Source organism: Phocoena sinus, chromosome 11 (assembly GCF_008692025.1).
Source record: "Phocoena sinus isolate mPhoSin1 chromosome 11, mPhoSin1.pri, whole genome shotgun sequence".
In the NCBI taxonomy this organism is placed as follows: domain Eukaryota; kingdom Metazoa; phylum Chordata; class Mammalia; order Artiodactyla; family Phocoenidae; genus Phocoena; species Phocoena sinus.
Window position 1 is genome coordinate 37,930,950 of NC_045773.1, and position 20,526 is coordinate 37,951,475.

Below are 20,526 nucleotides of genomic sequence, written 5' to 3' on the forward strand. Positions count from 1 at the left end.
ACCCAGGCCAGACCATAGCCCCAGGCTCCTGGAGATGCCACTCAAAAGTCCTTATGTCAACACTTCCTGTGCCCTCCCAATGGCCAGGCTCTGTGTGGGGCCCTGAGGTGGTGACAGGGACAAGGGAGACTTGGGGTCCCAGCTTGGGTGCAGGTGTCTTTCTGAACCCAAGGCAGAGGCTGCTGCATGTGTGTGTGGCAGGGGGGAGGGGGCAGGAGAGTAGAGACTGGAGTGGGGAAGCCTATCTAGTTGAGGGGAGGTCCAGGAAGGCTTCCTGGCATAAGTGGTATTTATGGGTTCATAAACATTCTGGGTTCAAGTGGTAGAGATGAGAGAGTGTGTTCCAGGCAGAAGGAACTGCAGCGGTAAAACTCTAAGAAAGCCAGGAGCTCTCCAACCCACTGGCTTATAGAGCAGCAAAAGGGTGATGGCAGGGAGGCTGAAGGTGCGCAGGTTGAAGTGGGGATCTTGCTGCCCCAGGTGTCCTGGACATTCCTGATAGGCTTCCTTGTCCCTCAGGACTTGCTTGGCACATAGTAGGTTTTCCATAAACACCTCTCAGTCTCTTCTGGCTTGCTTAGCTGACTTCCCCTCAGCCCACATGCAGAACTGGCACCTGCCAGGCCCCCTGCCACCCTCTGCTGGCTGCACCTTTACTTGCCCCTGCTGCCTTACATCTTCTAGCACATGCACATCTGGCCAGATGGGTAGCTGCCAAACCTGTCAATATTCCTGCCCAGGAAGTCCCCCTATTCGCTAGGAAGTCTTGATTTTTCTTCCCATGAACTTAACCTGTGGCTGGAGCCAGGAGCCAGGAGACCGAGGATGTTGTGAGCCTCTGAAGTTGGAGTGTGTAGACTCTTACTACCCGTTTACTCTTAATTACCTCCCCTCCTTATTTGTCTTCCTTTAACGGCCTGTCAACCAAAATCTCCCGCCTTTCCCTTGGCACCAGCGGCCTCAATTAGGTGCACATCTGTGGAGGCTGGAACTGAAATGCCCAACTACCAATGCCCACTTGCTGCACCCAGCCTGGGTACAGGTACCTGATGACCTGGGCACTCTTTGGGGATAGTGCTGCCATCCTGGTGTCAAAGGGCAGGGAGGCTGCCCCTGACATTTCTCACTCAGCCCCTGCAGAGCTGGCCTTGAGAAGGTGCCCACTTAACCCCAGAGGGCACCCAGGAGGGGTGATGCCCTTTGTGCTGGTTCCCTGGGGCCATAAGCACAAGCATTTATCCAGCAAACAGATGGGTGAGGATACCATGGGCCAGCCCTTCCCTAGGCATGGGGGAGATAGAGGTGCTAGACACAACTGTCAGTAGGAGGGGCTAGGAGGGGGGCTGGTTAGGTTAGCTCAAGCTTGTTGACTCTTCTGTGACGCACCCTGCCCCCATCATTCTGTCCAGGTGGAAGGACTGCCCTGCCCAGAAGTGGGGGTGGGGACATCTGCACAATCAGGCATCTTGCCTTGTCCTCCATAGAACTGGCCTGGCTTGGCCTTCCAGAGTCCACTATGCCCCTCCTGTTCACCAGCCCCCAAGGCCTATCAGGGGTTTGGGGCCCAGGGCACTGCCTTCATTTAACAATATGTTTGGGACCTATGGCAAGCCTCAGTTTGGCCTCTGAAGACTCACTCAGGTCAGAGAAGGAGGATACTCCAAAGCTGTCTCCCTGCCTTGTGAGGGTAGGCAGGGGTAGGACTGCCCAGGCAGGAATAAGGAGCAAGTAAAGGTTGTCCTGAGCCCTATTCCCTTGCCACTGTCTGGGTGAGAGGGGTAGCTCTGCCCTCCTCAGTCCAGGGGTTACCACTCTTCCCCCTCCACTGCAAATCCTCTTTAGGCTGACTTGTAAGTAGGTGATGGGAGACTCACCCAGATATCATAATGTGGGGGGCTCTTGCTCAGGTGGTTACTGGCCCTCACTCATATTAGGCACCGAATCTGTGGGCAGTTACTGCTTAGAGGGTCTTGCTCTGTTCCAGGCTGGTAGGAAGCATTCTCCCATCTTATCTGTGCCAGGGGCAGAGCAGGGCCCCAGGGCAACTTCAGCGGAATCTCAGGGATACTCTCCCCCAACCATGAGTGTTTCAATTTACCAAGCAACTCACTTCCATTCTCACTTTATCCTGGAGATGGGAGTGGGCACCCACACAAGCATTCACAAGGGAGGAGACTGAGACTCGGAGAGGCCCACAAGCCGCAGAGTCAGAACTGACACCAGCCCAGCCTTCTCCCGGCAGCAAGGGAGAGCCAGGAGCCTCCAGGACAGAAGGGATTGGATTGTGCAGGGGTGAGCTTACTGGCACTGGAGGAGTTTAAATAGAGGCTGTGCAAGCCTCGGGGGCTGGGGCTGGTCTGCACACAGTGCCCGCTTAGCCCAGGGAAGTGAAATGAGTGGTTGCAGAGCGCTGCATCCATTCCCAGCCCCTCACAACTGTGCAACTGGACCTGTTCCCACCCAGGCTTTTTCTTTCTGTCAGAGCCTTGGGACCCAAGTTCCCCCAGAGAGGACTCTTGAAAGTAGCTGGAGCCCCTGGGGGTATGAGTTCAGCTCCATTGCCCTCTACAGTGGTCTCTGCTGAAGCCTGCCATTCTACCATTAAACCTGTGACTCCAGGCCTTAAGCCTGTTGAAGGTCGAGCCTCCGGCAGGGTCAATATGAGCCTGCCGGGGACTCTTCGCAGTCTGAGGCGTGGGGCAGGGCGCACATTGGAAATTCGGACTTGGCTGGGGCTCAAGACGCGCGTGCCCAGGCTCGGTTCGGCCACGCGGGCCAGCAGGGCCGGCTCAGGGAGGCGCGAGGGGCGCGCAGGCCGCGGCGGGCGCGCAGGCCGCGGCGGGGGCGCGCGGGGGCGGACCGGCCGGGGAAGTGGGGAGGAGGGAGGGAGCGGGGAGGGCGGCGCCGGCAGGTTGGCGGCGGCCGCTATTTGAGCGCTGGTCCGGGACCCGGCGCTCAGAGCGCTTCGAGCTAGCGCGGCGGAGAGATCGCATCACGAAGCCCGCAGAGGTGCTGCGGCTCGGGCAGCCCCGGAGGCCCCGCGCGAAGAAGGCGGCGGAGGAGGAGAGGCGATTGCCGCCTGCCGCCCGCGCCCCCCCACCCCGCCGCCGCCGCCGCCCCCACCCCTCCCCGCGGCGCCGCATCTTGAATGGAAACATGGCGGTGCCGGCTCGGACCTGCGGCGCCTCTCTGCCCGGCCCGGCGCGGACCGCGCTCAGCTGGCCCGGCCGCGGCTCGCGGCCCGGCCTCAGCGCCCGGCGGCCGGCGGCTCGGCCCCCGCGCCCGCTGTCGCTGCTACTGCCGCCGCTGCTGCTGCTCCCGCTGCTCGCCGCCCCCGGCGCCTCTGCCTACAGCTTTCCTCAGCAGCACACGTAAGTGGCCTCGGCCGGCCGCGGGACCCCAGCCGAGCCCGGAGCCCCCCCTCCGTCCCCCAGCCCGCGCCCGGGCCGGGGCGCTGGGTCCCGCCGCCCGCCGCGACCGGGGGCGGCGGCCCCAAGCCCAGAGGGCGGGCAGCCGGGGTCCCGGCGCTTCTGGCTGCGTCGCGAAACTTCCCCGCGGTGCCCCTTCTCCCTCCCATCCCCCAAACGGCACAGAGCGAGATCTCTGGGGGGTCCGAGCTTGCCAGCTGATTTCCTTGCCGCTGCGGGTTGAGAGGGGAAACCTGGGGTTGGGTGAGGGGGCGGCCAACGACCCCTGCCCGGCGGAGTCAGAGCCCAGCGACTGCCTCCTGTCTCCTCCCGGGTAGAAGCTTTAGATCCAGAGGTGGGGGGCACCTCCACACTTGTTTTCATTGGCCTTTTCCTTTGAGGGGGAGGGCTGGATGCAGAGGATGCGAGCACCTTACTGTTTGGCCAGTGCCACAGAAGAGGTGAGTGTCCCCTGTTCTTGCCCCCGCCACTAAACCTGGGGGAAGGGTCGCCTGGAGAGCCCAATTGGGAGGTGAAGGTGCCGGGGTGGAGGCAGAAGGTGAATGGCAGGGAGGACCCCCGCCTGCCCCTGCCAACAGGGTAATAGCATCTCTTGGCCCTGCCAGCTTCTGCTGGTTCTCCGTGGTCCTTCTGAGCCTTCTCTCCCTCCCCAGGAGCCTGGAAACTCGGGCTTCCTCCTCTGGGTGAGCTTGGCCAGATGCATCTGGGGCTGCAAATGGGTGTTCAGTGCATGTGGCCTTTAGGACAGCAGCTGTTTCTATGGGCACCATGACCCAGCCTTATGTCAGTTCCCAGACACCCCTGTGGCTTTGGGGCACGGTGACCACCTTGCTGTCTGTTATTTGTCTCTCGCTCTGAGGAGCCACCTGTCCCTGGACTCCTGCACCAGTGACCACACAGGGGTTTTGGGAAATGAGTAGCCGGGCTGCTAGTGGCCAAGAGGAAGGGTCTGTCCTCATGGAAAGGGAAAGGCTGGCTCTGCGTCATTAGACCAGTTCTGCCCAAGGGTAGGGGCCCCTGGTTCTGCCTACTCCAGCTTGTAGGTTCTCCCAGATGAGGAAAAATCAAACTCAGGAAAGGCACTGCCTGAGTCTCTCTCCGTCTTGTCATCTCTCTCCTCAAACAGCCTGGCTGTGCTCAGGCGGGTGATCAGTAGGCAAATTACAGGTTCTACACGGACGTGTCCTCTGTCAGCTGTCTGGATTTTTCGTGTGTGTATGTGGGGTGTGCCCAGGGGGAAGAGAATCCTATGGAAGTTCAAGGCTTGTGGGTGCATTGTTGTCTTTCATTTGCTGTGATGAAAATGGACTTAAGCCACAGTGTTTAAAAAGAGCAAAAGCATTATTTTTTTGTTGTTCTTTTTTCCTCAAAGTCAAGACACAGTTATTTTTTCCCCTTGCCGTTTCGTAGCTCCTTGAGTGAAGGTTTAAGTAGACGTCTCTTTTCACCTCTTCCCACCTTGCTCCCTCTCCTTGTAACCTGCGGTGGGTCAGATGGCTGCCGAGCCTGCATGTTACATTTGTGATACCCTGACCAGAGAGGACACCTGTCCCTCTGTCCCCAGCCAGAAGATGGGGAGGCGGGTGTGATGGCAGTGGCACATTTTCAGCTGGACGCTCTTCGCTTGTCGATATAGTTGGAACTAATTTCAGGGTTTGGGACACATCTTGAAAACCATAATTAGAGAATGAGAGTGGGGGTGGGGTAGGGGCTGTACAGCTCCGAGGGTCCAGGGGGAGGTGACTAATGGTGTGACAACACGCAGGGCTGGCGGTGACAGCCAGCGCCCTTCAGCTGCCCTGGTCCCGCGGATGCAAACGCCCATTGATCCTTGGAGGCAGGAAGGGGGAGGAATTGAGTGGGGGTCCCTCCCCCACGTTCCCCTGCATGACCATGCTTAGTTGGAGTTGGGACTTTTGTTGAGCTGACATGAAAGGCTGAGGCTGCTGCCCTGGGGCTGTTCGGGGCCAGTGGCCTCCCTGAACTCTCCTGGGTTAGCATGGCCAGGCTAGGAAGGGACTTTGATACAGGTACAGGTGGCTTTCTGAGGTGGGCAGTGGGACCCTCAGCTTCACGGCACTAGGGTGACGACCCCTCAGTGGAGAGGGCCCTTGATGGGAAAGTCATTTCCTCCTTAGTGTCTGGCAGTGCGACAGGGCCCAGCTTTGCAAGCTGCTGGGTTTCAAGCAAGTGTAGGTTTAGGGTCCGGTGGCCGTTATTTCTGTAATCGCTTCGGCAACATGGCTGTCTGCCCACCAGGCAAAGCAGACCCTTTGCCACCTCCTCCAGGTGGATGGAGGAGGGCAGAGGAGTTACTGATGGAGGGAGGACAGACCTTTGGTTTGGGGGGGGTGCCCTCTCACCCCACCTGGACCTGGATCAGGTTTTCAAACAAGGGAAGGCCACATGTGCAGAGGTGCATGTGTGTGCATACGTGCACTCATGTGTCTGGGGTGAGGTAGGGGGAGATGGAGTCAGAGCACACACTCTCTGTTTTACCTGCTTCCTCCTGTTTCCTGTTTGCTGCTGGCTGAGGGGCAGCCCTCACTGCTTTGCCTCTCCTTGTGCCTTTTCCTTTTCTGTCAGCCGCCTTTTCCAATTCTGTCAGTCGCCTTCCCCCTCCCTGCCCCCTTCTTTGGTCTCTCATCTCTTCTCCCATCCCCCTCCCCCCACTTCCTTGCCCATCCGTCTCATCTCTCTGTGTCCACTCTGCCCTGCCCACCTCTTCTGTCATCTCTATTGGACCTCTGTCCCCTGTTCTCCAGCATTCCTGGGTTTCTCTGTCCCCTCTGTGGGGTCCTGCTGAGGTGCCTGGGTGGCTGCACCCTCTTAGCCCCACTCTTCCCCAGTGATGGTGCTGGCCAGTACCTCCCTTCCTCTGGGAGTGGGTAGGTGGGTGGGTGGGGAGCAGAAAGGAGCCCGAGGGGTCTGGGCCCCCAGCAGATTAATGACAGCCAGAGTACGTGCGCCTTTTCCTGAGTGTCCACGACAGGGCATGCGTCACTATAGCTATGGTTAATGGTGGGTGACGTGTGTCTGTCTGGGCCTCCAAGCCCACGTCTTCACCTCCCTGTAGCTCTCCGTATTAGAGGGAGGCAACATCACGCATCTGGGTCCCCCATTTCCCCAACAACCTGCCAACAGCTTTTGCAGGAAGGAGAAGGGGGCTGAGGCTTTACGGCTGGCTGCTGCTACAACTGGCTCACATCCCTCCTAGCGTTGAGGATGGGGGCTGGGGGACCCTTGTCTGCTTTCCCCCTGCAGGACCCACCTTTACTGGGCCAACTATGTCAAGCTAGCCCCTGAGAAGGGAGTAGCCTGTTTTAAGACGAGCCCCCTCATAGTGTGCGGGTGAGTCTCCCTCAGATTCTTTGTCACACTGGTGTCTCCGAGGAGAGACTGACTCACAAGTGGAGTGAGCACTTCTGCCCTCGGTGCCTCCTTCTCCCCTATGCCAGTGTGCAGGTTGTCCCTGCCAGCTCCTGGGAGGAGGCAGTTTGGGGACATGGTGGGTGTCAGGTGTGGACCCTGCAGGCTCAAGCTTTGGTCTCCAGAGCTGACCCTCCCCATTGGGATGACCTTGCCTCTGTTTCCCCAAATAAGATAATAGAATCTGCTTAAGAGGCTGGTGGTGAGAATTAGTGGGAGAGGGTGTCACCTCAGGTGAGCAGGGAGGGTTCCATGGGTGGGAGTCATGGTAGCTATTGATAGCATTAACAACCCCTGATGCTACAGCCTGATGGGCCCCCATCCACCAATCTTTTCATATTCCTCCCATGGACTGAGCGCCTTCCTATCCCTCTGCTTTGCTTATGCTGTCCCCTCATCACTGCGTGCTTTTCTCAGGGGTTTAGATCCTTCCTTCAGTGTCTCATACCCACACCTTCCAGAGGCCTCTGGGTTGTGCCACTAGCTCAGGCTGTACCCACCTGCAGGGATATCAGCTCCGTGAGGACGAGCACTGGGCCTCCTCCCTCCCCCATTCCCTGAAGTCCAGCTTGATTATGGTGGGGGATGTCACCAGGCTAATGGTGGCCTCCCCTCACTGAGCTCAGGCCAGGCCCCTTGTCCACATTACGTCCTCAGACCCCATGGTCATGCCCATCCCACAGATGGGGAGACTGAGACTCAGAAAGATGAAGGGACCTGCCCAAAGCCCCACAGCTACCAGGGGCAGGGCAGGGAGAGGACTAATCTGTCAGACACTTAGCTGTCCTGCCAGGGGGCTGGGCACATCTGGGCAGGGGACCAAGAAGTTGGGGTAGGGACTCAAAGCCTGGGTGTTTGGAAGAAAATGAAGAGGCTTAAGACATGTGAGGGACGCCTAGGCTCCCAACTGTAACCTTTCCTGCTCTGTCCCTTTGTCTTCTTCTGGGTCTCAGGCAACCCTGAGGAGGCCTTTCTTGGCCCATGGCCACCCTGCCAGCCCGGTGCTCATAGGCCCTGTACCTACCTCCACCCCCTCCCACGTGTACACAGGCGATCATGGAGCTCCCCAGTCCAGGTTTTCCCCCTTTCAGAGGCTTCGAGTCATGTGCCAGGCATGCCTGCCGTGCAGGGGTGGGCAAGAGGGACTTCATCTTGAGACTCTGAGACGCCATCTCCCCCTCCAGATTCCAGTAGGATTCCAGAGAGAGAGGCCAGGGGCATGGGGGTGGAGGCTGTTCATGGAAACCTGAGGCCGGGTGCTCTAGTCCCGTGGCAGGTTTTTCAAGCCCGAGGGGATTTCAGAGGGCTTGGACCTTATAGGTGCTGGGGTTTTCATGTTGTGTGGACAAGAGGGGTCTGGGGGGCTGGGGAACCAGGGTTCTATTTGCTAGGAAACTATTCGGGGGCAGCTGGGGGTTTGGGAGTCAAAGCAGGCTGGCATGTGGCGTGTGCCCTGCCTTGGAGGGTGGTGCTGTCTCTGGGTGGGGGGTAGTCTCATTTTCCTCCCCCCATCCAGTTCCAACCTCGCTGGCTTCCAGATTCAATATCTGCCTTGGGAACAGGTGACCTCTGTCCTTATGTGAGGGCTCAGGGGCCTCAGGCCTGGGGAGGGAGATCAAGGCCTAGGGTGCTCTAAAGGCAAGTGTGGGGGGCTTTCCCACCCCTGGCTGCATCCCTTCAACCAACTGGGGAGCTTCTTTTAGTGTCAGGTTGTTTTTTTTTTTCCTGGTGCCTACTGTCTAAACAAGAAGCTACAGAATCAATATTCGTATTCCCAGAGAGAGGTGTATGTGTGGTTTTTGCTTTTTTTCCTTTCACTTCCTCTCTTGTCCTGTATAACCTGAAGAGCCTTCTGAGCTGCCTGTGGCTAAGAGTTGCGGGGGAGTTGGTGGTACAAGTGACCATGCGGATTGATATGCCCATGGGGGGCTTGCAAGGGACTCAGGGATGCTGTCACTTAGGTCCACATAGGCAGGAGCTGGGGCAGCACTCAGCCAAGCCCTGCCCTGCCACTGTGGGACTCAGGCCGTTGGTTTGGTGTCCCTGGCCCTGGTCCTGCTCACGGACCACCTAGTTCCCCTCCCACCTCACCTGGGCCCCCTCCTTCTGGGGCTGGTCGACCCCTGGCCACTGCTGGTTCTGATGACTGAGACTGTGAGGGATCTGGCCTTACAGAGCAGAAAACCCTGTCTAGCTGGGATTACATGGTGGGAAATCTTCACATGGGGGATCTGAGGGTCCCCACCTTGGGTTGACCTGGTTCTGGAGGGCCTCTGTCAGAGGCAGTCCCAACCCAGTCCTTTCAGCTGGTAGCTTGCATGGTGGTGACCTTGGACAGTCTCCTCTACTCTCTGGGCCTCAGTTTCCTCTCTTCCATTACCTTGTGACTCTGACATTGCAGTCGCCTAAGAAGACAGGTCCAAGGTCTTCCTGCTCCTCTCCACACTTTGCTCTAGCTGTGGGGTGAGACCTGACCCTAGCCCAGCTGAGCCCCATCTCCCCCAGTGTGAGGAGCCTGCACCTCCCATACTGGCCTCTGGCCGCACCTTGGGTGTCTCAAAGCTGCTTCTCAGAGTGACCCACTTTGAGCTCTGATCAGCCTAATTGTTTAGCAGAGAGGGAGGGGCACGGGAAGTCTTTCCTGCTGATTATTAAGCATCTCTCCCTACCTTGGAAGTGACTCATTAAACAAAGGGGAAAGGAGTGGGTAAAAAGGGGGAGAAGTCACCCCCTCTGCCCCTCTTTCCCCCTCCCCTTAGACCCTGGGCCCCTTGTTCCCGCCTTGGTGCCTTCCTTCCCTGCTGGACAAATCTTTCTGAATGAGTCCCCTGTTGACACACACTGAGACTCTGCCACACCTCTCACCAGCTGTGTGACCTTGGGAACTTCCTCAGCCTCTCTGGGTCTTGGGGCCTCATCTGTAAAACAGGGTTCCCTTGATCACACTGCCTCGTTGGGTTGGGGTGTGAAAGGTCATGAGGGATGCATGACAAGGGCGTGTGGATTCTTACTGGATCTGTGAGGGTTCTCAGTCCAGCTGGGCCCGTACTCTGAGTGCCAGGCACCTGTCCCATTGCCCATAGCGCCTGCCACCCAGCCAGGCCCTACAGGAACCTGAGGCTCCATTGTGGTTTCTGGGTCCTTCCTCCTGTGCTTGGTCCTTGCCTTGGCCTGTGTGCACATGTAAGCTTGTGTGTGGAAGTGTCTATATGTCTGTGCTCTTATATGTGTTTGTGCACATGTGTTGGATATGTTCACGTTGTGTGCACACTTGTGAGTGTCCATTTGTATATGAAGATGTGCTTATGTGAGTGCGTGTAAATGTGTGTGCCCGTGTGTGTGAGTGTGCTTCGTGTATATGTGCAGGTTGTGTGTACATGCCTGCGCATGTGTATACACAGGTGTTGGTACGTGCATGTGTGTGTGCCTATGAATGCAAATGTGGGTGTGTGCTTGTGTGTGGGTGTGCATATGTATGTGTGGGCATATGTACGGTTTATCTCTGCACCCAGAATGCGCTCCCAGTGCTCACCTTCTGAGCCCCCCTTTGAAGTTAATGCCAGGGCTCAGCTGGGCAAATGTTGGCAGTGGGAAATAAAGCCACCTGTTTGTTAGGACCAGTGTTTCACAAACTTTTATGTCAAGAACAGCCTGAGTTAAGGCTGAGCTGGGAAGTTTGATCATCTACCAACTGGCTCGATGACTGTCTGCAAGGGAAACACACAGAGGCTGCATCCTTGTAATTCAAATTTTTGCAAATAGAATGGTATTTAGATGTGCCGGAGGACTTGGGACTCTGCGAAGCTTGGTGAGTCCTTTGTGAAACAAAGCATCTTTGCTAACAGCCCTTCCGATGTGGAATCTGGAAACCCTTGCCGTGTGACCTTGGCCTGGCAGTTTTTCTCTCTTGGAGTGTGTGCTTCTCACTTGCACACTCAAGGGTGGGAGACTGGCATCCCTTGAAGCATCTGCTGTAGGTTTGGGGTTCTTGCTCCTAGCAAGACATTTGTACAGTCAGCTGCAGGCATAATTTGGGTATAAAAGCTTCAGCTTGATGATGCCCTCATGTTCCTCTATTTGGGATGCCTCCAGCAAAGCTCTTCCTTTCAAGGATGAATTTTTGCCTACTGGGTCTTCATAAACAAGGCTGTCTGAGTGCCCTGTGCTGGGTGCTGGCCCTTGGCTCTGTGGGCCCTGAGCTGATGGGTTCTGATGTCTGAGAGCTTTCCCGGCATTCTCAGGGCCTGTGTGTTGTCAGTGTTAGGATGGCCCAGCATCCTAGGTATCTCGGGAGGGGACTTCTGCAAAGGGCTTGGGCACCTACAGGGCTTGTGAGGGTCCCTATGGGGGCAGGGAGCCTGAGTGCGACCATCTCCTTGGGCAATAATGGGCCTTGCCTGGGTCCCTGATTTGGGAAGGAATATCCCAGCTACAGAAGCCCCTGGGGACCTAGATACCTCCGTTGTACAGACAGGGAAATTGATGTCTGAGTGGTAGGAAGGAGCCTTCAGGCCCCACATTTCTGCTGGCTACATACATTCTGCGGGCAGGGCCCAGTCCCCCACCCAGGGCTCAGTACAGGCTGCTCAAAGGATGCTCCCCGTTCAGCCATCTTTGCACTATGATGTACAACTGATTATCTTAAATAAAAACATTCTTGCCATGAGATGCGGGAGTGATTTGAGGCCTCTTTTGGCAAACCCTGCAGAGCAAGGTGCCTGTGGTGTGGGCCCCCAGCTTCTGGTGTTTCTTTGGGGCAGACCTTGGTGCCCTTTGCCGTTTTAGAGTCAGTGAGGCTTTCAGGGTACCCATGGAAAGGACAGCTTTGTCGCCAGGTGGGCACGAATGGGTTGGAATGTTCCTCAGATGGGTAGAGGCCCCTGCTCTGCTGCGAGTTTCCAGCCTGACACGGCTGACGTGGCATTTAGCCTTGATAACTTCCCTGCTCAGCCTATGTTCTCCTCCCTCTGGCGCTGCCTGAAATGCTACATTTGAAGCCTTAAAGGTCAGGCCTGGTGCTGCTGCCGGTTCCAACAAACAAACAACAAAACAACCCACCTCAGCCCTGCCCCCACAACTTCATTTATTAGAAAAGAGAAATGAGCTGGCAGAACAGGCCTCTGCACTGAGGGCTCTCACAGACGGACATTTCTCCTTCCTCCCTGTGAGCTGAGGCTAAGGTGGGCATGGTGAGAACCTAGGCGTCTTCCCTTCCTTTCCCGGACCTGCCAGGCATGCTGCAGTATCTCTCATTGAGGGCAAGCTATGACCTTGCACCCCAGAAGCCTGCCATGGGCAGAGCCCCACTTCTCACCTAGCATTTGAGGGCCCTCCTGGGCTGGCTCTGGTCTCTGGCCACTAGCTCTGTGACTAGACTCCAGCCAGGCCAAGCCACTTGCAAGTCCTGGTAGAGGCTCTGGCCTCTCCACCTTCTGGCTGTGTCCCTATACCAGGCTGGCCTGCTCAACCAGCCTTCTACTGGGCCAAGAAGCCCTCTAGATCATTGCCCTCCTCTGGCTCCCTACCCCTTGTGGACCTCTCCTATCACCCTGTGCCTCTCCCCCAGCTCTGTGCCCAGTTCGTAGAGGCCTTTCCAGGAGTAGGCATTGAGCTGACTACTAATCCTTCAAAAACTGAGTCCAAGGAATGGCTGCAAGGAAAAGAGGCTGCTTCTGTGCACTCCTTGGAAATCCCAGCACATTAATTTTTTTCATCATGGTTAGGCCCTCTGGCAGGGAGCTCAGAGGTGGGTACGTATAGGCTGTCATTGAGGACCAAGCCTTCACCTGCACTCTGCCTGGCTGGCCTTACTTTTGGTGTGGCTGTCTGTCCTTGACGGACATCCTTCATGGCAACAAGATGGCTGCCACAGCTCCAGGCATCATATGTACCAGACATTAGGAGTAAAAGAGGAGATGTTTCCTCTGGGTTCCTCTTAAAAGGAGGCTAGAAAACCTCACCCAGAAGCCCCTAGCCAATTTCCCCTCACACCTCATTGGCTAGCACTGGGTCACATGTCTACTCTAAACCAATCACTGGCAATCAGGAAGGTGCATTGTGATTGGCTCAGGCTAATGAGGATTTACCCTTGAGCTAAGGATGGGGTCACCTTGGGACTGGAGGTGGGAGAGATTCTTGCAGACTTGGATTTTGTTAGCAAGAAGAGGGGGAGTGATGGAGAATGGGGAGGCAGGATGTGCTTCAGGGTCAGACAAGAGGCCTGACAAGAGGAAGAAGGTGGAAGGGGAAGGAAAGGGAGAGTGTCCATGTTCAAGGAAACATTTGTAAAGGAAGTAATTTTAACTACATCATCAATCACTGTGATCTGAGCCTCGGGTGCTATATTTCACATATGCAGTCCAATGAGATCAGTCCATTTTTATTCCCATTTCACAGATAAGAAAAATTGAGGTTCAGCAGGGCTAAGTGATGCTGAAATCACACAGATGGTGAGTGGTTTCACACCCCAGTGCTTGGGTTTGAGCATTCAGCCACTGCTGTACATAGGCCTTCTGCAGCTCACCTCCTCCAGAGAGGCCCCTGACCACAGGACCCTCAGGGTACCCAACCCTCCTATATTCTTCCATCACATCTGTCCCTCTACCCTTCTTGTCTCAATTTCTTACTACTCCACCCTAGCCCTGGCCTGTCTCCAGCTTACTGTGGGAGTCTGGGCAAGCCACCTGCTCTCCTCCTCCAGCCTCAGTGTCTTCATCATACCCAGGACCCTCTAGAGTGATAGATTCTTCTGCAGCTGATGACGATGCTCCCCTGCCACCCCATCTGCATAGCTGCCATCTCTGTCCTGCCCTGTAAGCTGGTGCTATGGAGACCATGGCCAAGGGGGCTGCTTCTGATCGGCATGGTGGTGGGCACAGGAGGGGATCTCTGCCCTCAGGACCGGCAGCACGGGGGCAGCAGCCATCTCCTTCCATGGGGGCTTAACAAGCACCTATTATGAACTGAGAGTTGAGTAAGCAGGGGAGAGGTTGGGTGGGCTGCAAAGGGCCCTGCCAGTCCCAAGCAGGACCCTGCCTATGGTCTGGCTGACCTCTGCCTGTCCCCTAGTGCTTGACTGGGAGTCACTGTTCCCTGAAGCCTCCCCTGACTTCCCTATGTGGGACAGGGGCTTCCTAGGCCCCCTGAAGTCACTCCTATTCTTGTGTTGCAGTAGACCTGCTGCCTCCCCTTCCAGACTGTGTGCCTGGAGGGTGGGCAGGGGTCACGACCACCTGTCCTTGGCTTGAGCTCTAGGCTGGCGCACACCAAGTGCTCAAAAAATGTTTGCTGAACAGAGTCAGCACAGGTGTCTACAGGCCAAGCTGGTTACGTCTCTGAAAGCTGGAACAGCTTTTACACGTTCTGGGACAGGGTCCCACATGGCCCTGGCTTTGCTGGTGCGACAGAACAAAGGCCACCCCACACACCTTCCTGCGGCTCTCTTACAAGGGATGCCCCAGCCAAGAGGCTGCCTCCAAGGGCTGCTCGGGGGAGAGAGATGAAGGTGGGGTCCAGGGCCCCATGGGCTATGTTATTTAATTTTGTGGGGCAGGGCCTGGGCATCAGGATATTTCCAGAGCCACTCAGGTGAGCCAAGGTGGAAAGCCAAGGCCATAGAGGATAGGAAGGTAAACATAGGACCCCTCCCCCTGCGCTGCTCTGCCAGCAAGGAGAACTGAGGCTTCCAGAGAAAGGGGATGGGGACCAGTGTACTGGTTCTGGGGGGTATTCTGGCCATTGTACCTGTTGGGGGGCAGCTGTTCACTGTACATGTGGCCAGTGGCCAGAGTCTGCAGCCTGTTCCAGGGAGATCGCCAGGCTTCCTCAGCCAGCTGCCCTCCTCCTTCCCAACTGCCCCTCTGTGTTGACACTTGCGTATGCCTCATCCACACTGCTGATTTCTCCATGGCCCTCCCATGTTTCAGGACCCGCCTCCTGACGGCCCCTGCCCCGCCTGAGTCTCCTCTCCAAACCTTAGCTGTGTGCCAGGGCTGCTCTCGGGGAGCTCACAGTCCGTGGGAGAGATCGTCAGCAAGGAAGAAATGGAAGTGAGGCCAAATAAATAATAACCACACATGACTGGTGCTCTAGGCAGCATCCAAGTGGTGATGAGACACAGCCCCTACTCCAGACTGAATTCTGACAGGCCCTCTCAGGGTCTCCAGCTATTCCTAAGGCCTTGGGCCTCCCCTGGTCAGGGCTGTGGGGGCCCGGGGAGAGCATCAGGACCCATCTTCCTCTGAGAGTAAGCCGCTGACAGGGGGACAAGGATAAGGGGCAGGGGTGGGGTGGGGGAGAGGCTTGCCTACATGGATCCAGCCCCAGTTCCCGAAGCTCCAGTCAGGCCCCATCCCTCTCCTGCTGCTGTGCTCCCTGAGGCCGCTGCACCCCTGCACAGTGCCTCCTAGCACCTGGGGTGCCTTGGGCTGCCCACAGCGCATGACTGGGGCCCCACCTGCCTGATGCCCTGCAGCCCCACATTCACCGGCACCGAGTGGCTGGGGAGGGGTGGCGGGGAACAATCCCAGAGGACATTAAGCCGAGTGATTTACATGGTTCCCGAGCCAGCGCTGCGGGAAATATATTTCACAGGTGGTTTCCAGACCGGTGGCGTATGGAGGAGGCCATGACTCTAAAATGGAGAAGGGTGGGGACATCACGGGGCCGTCTAGAGGGACCCAGAGCCGTGGGCTTTGGTGGCCTCACTGCGCCGTCCGCCTGCTGCTTGCTAGAAAGCATGGTCCAGGGTGCGGGGGTTGAGGAGGGGAGGAGCTGGAGCCCCATATGTGACCATGAGTCATTTTGTCCCTCAGTTTTCTAACCTTTACAATGGGATCATAGGGCTTCCCTGGTGGCACAGTGGTTAAGAATCCGCCTGCCAACGCAGGGGACACGGGTTCGATCCCTGGTCTGGGAAGATCCCACATGCTGCGGAGCAGCTAAGCCCGTGCGCCACAACTACTGAGCCTGCGCTCTAGGGCCCATAAGCCACAACTACTGAGTCCACGTGCCACAACTACTGAAGCCTGCACTCCTAGAGCCCCTGCTCCACAACAAGAGAAGCCACCGCAATGAGAAGCCCATGCACTGCAATGAAGAGTAGCCCCCGCACACAGCAACAAAGACCCAATGCAGCCAAACATAAATAAATAAAATTAAATAAAAGTTAAAAAAAAAAAAGGACTCTAAAATGGGATCATATTTCCTGTATTTTATGATTGTGAACGTAGAACAAATCAAATGCCAGGGCAAGGGTGGCCCGCAGGTCAGTGCGAGGGGGACGCTTGGCTATGGGACAGCCCATGGATTTGGTCCTACCTGAGGCTCCCACTCAGTTCATCCTCTTCCAGTCAGTGCCTCCCCCACTGTGGGCACATTTGTTCCCTCCACGGACACTCACCACAACCTGCCATTCATTCATTCTCTCCACACTCATGAGCGTCTGCATTGTGCCAGGCACTGACGGGACAGGCAGACAACAGTCTGGGGAGGTGATATAGACAGAGGATATGTTATGTTGGAAGGTGACAAATGCCATGGAGAAGGGACAGGATGAATTTGGGGGAGGATTTAACTAGAGGAGGCAGGTCAGAGTGAGCCTCACTAAAACATTTGAGCAAAACCTGCAAGGAGGGGAGAGTGGGAGCCACATGGGTATCTGGGAGAAGAGTGTTCCAAGCAGAGGAACAGCCAACACAAAGGCCCTGAGGTGAGATGTGGTTAGAGCAGGAGAAAAAGGGGAGAGTGGGAGGAGAGGAGGGCAGAGGGCAGCAGGGACCAGGACAGCCTGGGCCATTAAATCAGCATGACTTTGGGGCTTCCCTGGTGGCGCAGTGGTTGAGAGTCCGCCTGCCGATGCAGGGGATGCAGGTTCGTGCCCTGGTCCAGGAAGATCCCACATGCCGCGGAGCGGCTGGGCCTGTGCATGAGCCATGGCCGCTGAGCCTGCGCGTCCGGAGCCTGTGCTCCGCAACGGGAGAGACCACAACAGTGAGAGGCCCGCCTACCCGCAAAAAAAAAAAACAAAAAAAAAATTAGCATGACTTTGAAGTGGGGGCCCCCGGGGAGAGGTGTGAACAGAGGAGCACCAGGGTGATGACCGTGATGGTGGTGAGACCTGCTGATGGTCTGGGTGTGAGAAAGGGAAAGGGGTCTCAGGAGACCCCAGGGGTTTGGCTTGAGCATCTGAAAGGACAGAGTTTTCACCAGGTAAGCTGGAGGAGGATGGGGAAGAGTCAGTCCAGGGGATCATCAGGTACTGGACACATTGAATTTGAGATGCAGACTAGGGCATCCAAGTGGAGATTTGTCAGAGCTAGATGTTTGCCTCTGGAGAGGGCCAGGTGGAGCTGTGCCTTCCCAGGCTGGGTGCCGAGGACTGAGCAGAGAGCCCTGCTCTTTGAACCCTTAGTTTACCAGCCACTGACTGCGCCCGCTCTCCTCATCTCCCCAATTTCAGAAGCTCACTGTCCTTCACCATCGGTCACATGGAGGCGCTCACCATGTCCTTGAGGATGGAGCGCTGCAGGCCTCAGTGTGGGAGCAGCCTGCTTATGCCCATAGTCAGTCTGAGGGTGTTCGTAGGGCATCACCATGCGCAGAGCTCACTGCTGAGCCTTCCTTGCACGTGCTGTACCCTCTGTCTGAACTGCCCTGCTGCTCTGCAGTGCCACCTTTACCTGGCCAGACCCCTAGGCTGGGTCAGGCCCCTTGCCGTGCATCCCACCCCCGCAAGGCTCGCCGGACTCCTCCTCCCTCCACTTAGTCTGGATCAGATCAGCTGTCTGCTCTGATTGAATTCCAAGCTTCCGAGGGCAGGCTTGCATCTGCCCTGCTCACCACTGTGTCCCTTGGAGACACGGTGCCTAGTTTGGAGCCTGGCTCAGTAACTATATGAATGAATGAATGAATGAATGAATGGGGAGTGAGGGAGCTAGTAGGGAATGTATAGAAGGTTGGCAACATCTGCAGAGTATTTTGTCTGTGATAGCCCTACTGGGTTTGGCCAACCTGCTACTCGTCAAGCCATCTCTCAGGACAACACAGGCTCACCAGGCAGTGGCTCCTTTTGTTCTGGCCACCAACCTGGGACTTCTCAGAAGGGGTGGGGCCGCTGGGGTGGCACCTGAAGGCCCCTCCTCATTGCAGCTCACAGAGGGGATTTAAATTGCTAAAGGATTCACCATAGAGCATGGAGAGTCAAGGTGGTCTGAGTACTCACATTTGATTTACATGCAGCTTGGCTTGCGCTGAGAAGCCCGGAGCTAACTAGTGAGGAGCAAATCCCAGAGGAAGTGGGCATCTCCCTCCCCACCCCACCCCCCGTCATGGGAGGGGTTTGAGGGAGCTTGGGCTCTGCACTGCTGAGACAACATTCCTACAGCAGGGTAGCTCTGGTGGGGTAAAAGGAAGGACTCTGACTGCACCCAGCTTTGGCTTGCGTGGGGAGGCAGTGAGGGCCCTGATTTGGAGTAGATCCCTTCGCAAAGGTGGAAAAGGTCATAAATGAGGGGTGGCCCTTACCTGCACCCTATTTCCTGAATCTTGGCCATTGAAGTCCTCTTTGGGATTAAGGAAGCCTAATTGCCTAGGGGACAGAGCCTGGGCTCTGGAGCCATCCTTTGCTGGGTTCAAATTCTGGTTGAGCACAAACTGGCTATGTGGCCTTGAGTGCATTGCTTAACCGCCTAGGCCTCCGTCTTCATCCACGAAGTGGGCCTGAATCAGTTAGCACCTAGCCAAGGGTGCTGTGTGACTTCAGTGGCCTCACACACACAGCACCCAGCATACAACGGGTACTCTGAATCATCTGTTCCTTTCCTTGGTGCTCTGCTACCTGCTGAAGTTAGAAGCCCTTTCCCTGCCCTGCCCTCCAGCCTCTCTCCCACTGCAGAGGGGGTTGGACGGGGCAGGTACCAGTCTGGTGATGGGAGGATATTCAGGGAAATCTATCCCCAAGCATTTCCAGAAGACTCTTCTTTGCCATCCTGCAAGCTAAGTTTTGCAGGAAGCTTGATGATGGGACCGGACTGCAGCTCCAACCTAAGGCAAGGGTTGGTAAAGTGGAGTAAGGACTGTGGGTTTGGGGGAAGGGGTGGAGAGAAATCCTGGAAGACTTTCTGGCAGAGGTGACTTGGCCAGGTAGCGGGGGACAAGGCCAGAGAACAAAGCTTGCCCTGATGGGTTGAGTTCTTTTCTGGTCTTTGCTTCACCTCTCCTCTGCACCCAGTGTGTCCTCTGGGACACTGCCAACTTCCCTGGGGGATCTCTACCCTGAGGAGAAATAGAGGATCCCTAGAGAGGTTTCTGTCCTCCTCACAGCAGGAGGCCATGTCGAGGACGCACATGGAGGACGGCTATTTGTGGCTCAGAGAGGATTTGACTCATGCTGGGGAGTGGGGAGGATGTACAGGAGGGGAGGTGGGGATGTGTGAATCATAGAATCTGGCTGGAGTGGTTGGTGACACATGGACAGGGCCTATCTTGCCACCTCCAATCAGGTTTCAGTTACTGGCGTGGGGCAAGAACAGGCAGCTGGGACCCCTGGGTTCCTCCTTGACTCTCCAGGTGACCTCCACAGGTGCCTCAACCCTGCTGTGCACCTCCTGAGACCAGGCTTGGGTGTGGCTCTCCCATCACAGCACCTGGCTGGGCACAGGGGCTGTGTCAACATATCTACCCCTGCCTCCAAGAGCCAGCCTCACTGAACCTCAGTTTACAAGTTTGTTAAATGGGCCTAGGCATGGGTTACTTTTGCATTGTACCTGACTACCTGGGGAACATGCTGGGGAGAGAAGGAGGCTCTGCAGACCCCAAATGTTCATGATCTGTGTCAGTGACTGAGGCAGGTGGTTCCATGCCTGGGGAGCAGATGGTGGATCCTGGGCAGAGTGACTGACTGTTCCATACCCTGTGTCCCTGGCCTGGACTTTCTGCTTTTCTCTGGGGATGCCTTAACTAGTTCCTGAGCTCCTCTTGCTCATTGCTAAGTCCCAGGTCTAGCTTGCTGGAAAATTCACAAACAATGACACCTGGGTGTTGGTACCTTGGGAACCCATGGTCCTCGGCCCCCTGGGGAGTGGAGGTAGATGATTCTGCTCTCCCTGCAGTTTGAAAACCACCAACTCTGTCAGTCCACAGATGGAAAACCGAGGCACAGAGAGGGGAGTGGGTGAGTCTGCACTGAACCAGAATCCCAGTGTCCAGAATCCCAGATGGGGCAGGGTGGGTAGAGGTACTGGGCTATCTGAGATCGGGACAGGGTGAAAGGGATGCGGGGAGGACAGCCTGGGTCTGGGCCATTCCGTGCCTGCACTTTCCTTGCTTCCGGGAAGAAGTGGCTGCTCCAGCACCCGGCCCTCCTGGGAGAGCCATGAATTATGCACGGAAGCCACAGGCCTGGGCAGGCCCATCATAAATGAGCTTTAATAATTCATACGGAGAGGAGCCGGGGACAGCCACTGCACTTCTAGCCCCTCCACAGGCTGCCACTGCACACCCACCTGCCTGCTCCTGTGGCCGGCAGCATGCAGGCTGGGCAGGACGGCGGGGAGATCAGGCCCCTCTGGGGAGGTGCGCTTGCTCAGCCAAGTGCCTGTTCCTCCAGGCTGGAGAGCAGGAGCCTCCTCCCTCAGGGCTCACAGCCCAGGAGGGCGGTAACCCCAGGAGG

General features: G+C 56.7%; 1 protein-coding gene across 3 annotated transcripts in view; it reads left to right on the plus strand.

The window, feature by feature from the left end:
- Positions 1 to 2,963: 2,963 nt before the first annotated feature.
- The window catches only part of CACNA2D2 (calcium voltage-gated channel auxiliary subunit alpha2delta 2), a 142,158-nt gene continuing 124,595 nt past the window's right edge, over positions 2,964 to 20,526 (plus strand). For 2 of the 3 annotated variants that reach the window (XM_032648618.1, XM_032648619.1), the window contains exon 1: positions 2,964 to 3,371. In XM_032648618.1, the coding sequence (XP_032504509.1) occupies positions 3,157 to 3,371 (215 nt within the window). In that variant the 5' untranslated portion in view covers positions 2,964 to 3,156. The remainder of the gene's footprint in view (positions 3,372 to 20,526) is intronic. The other variant, XM_032648620.1, reaches the window with a different exon arrangement.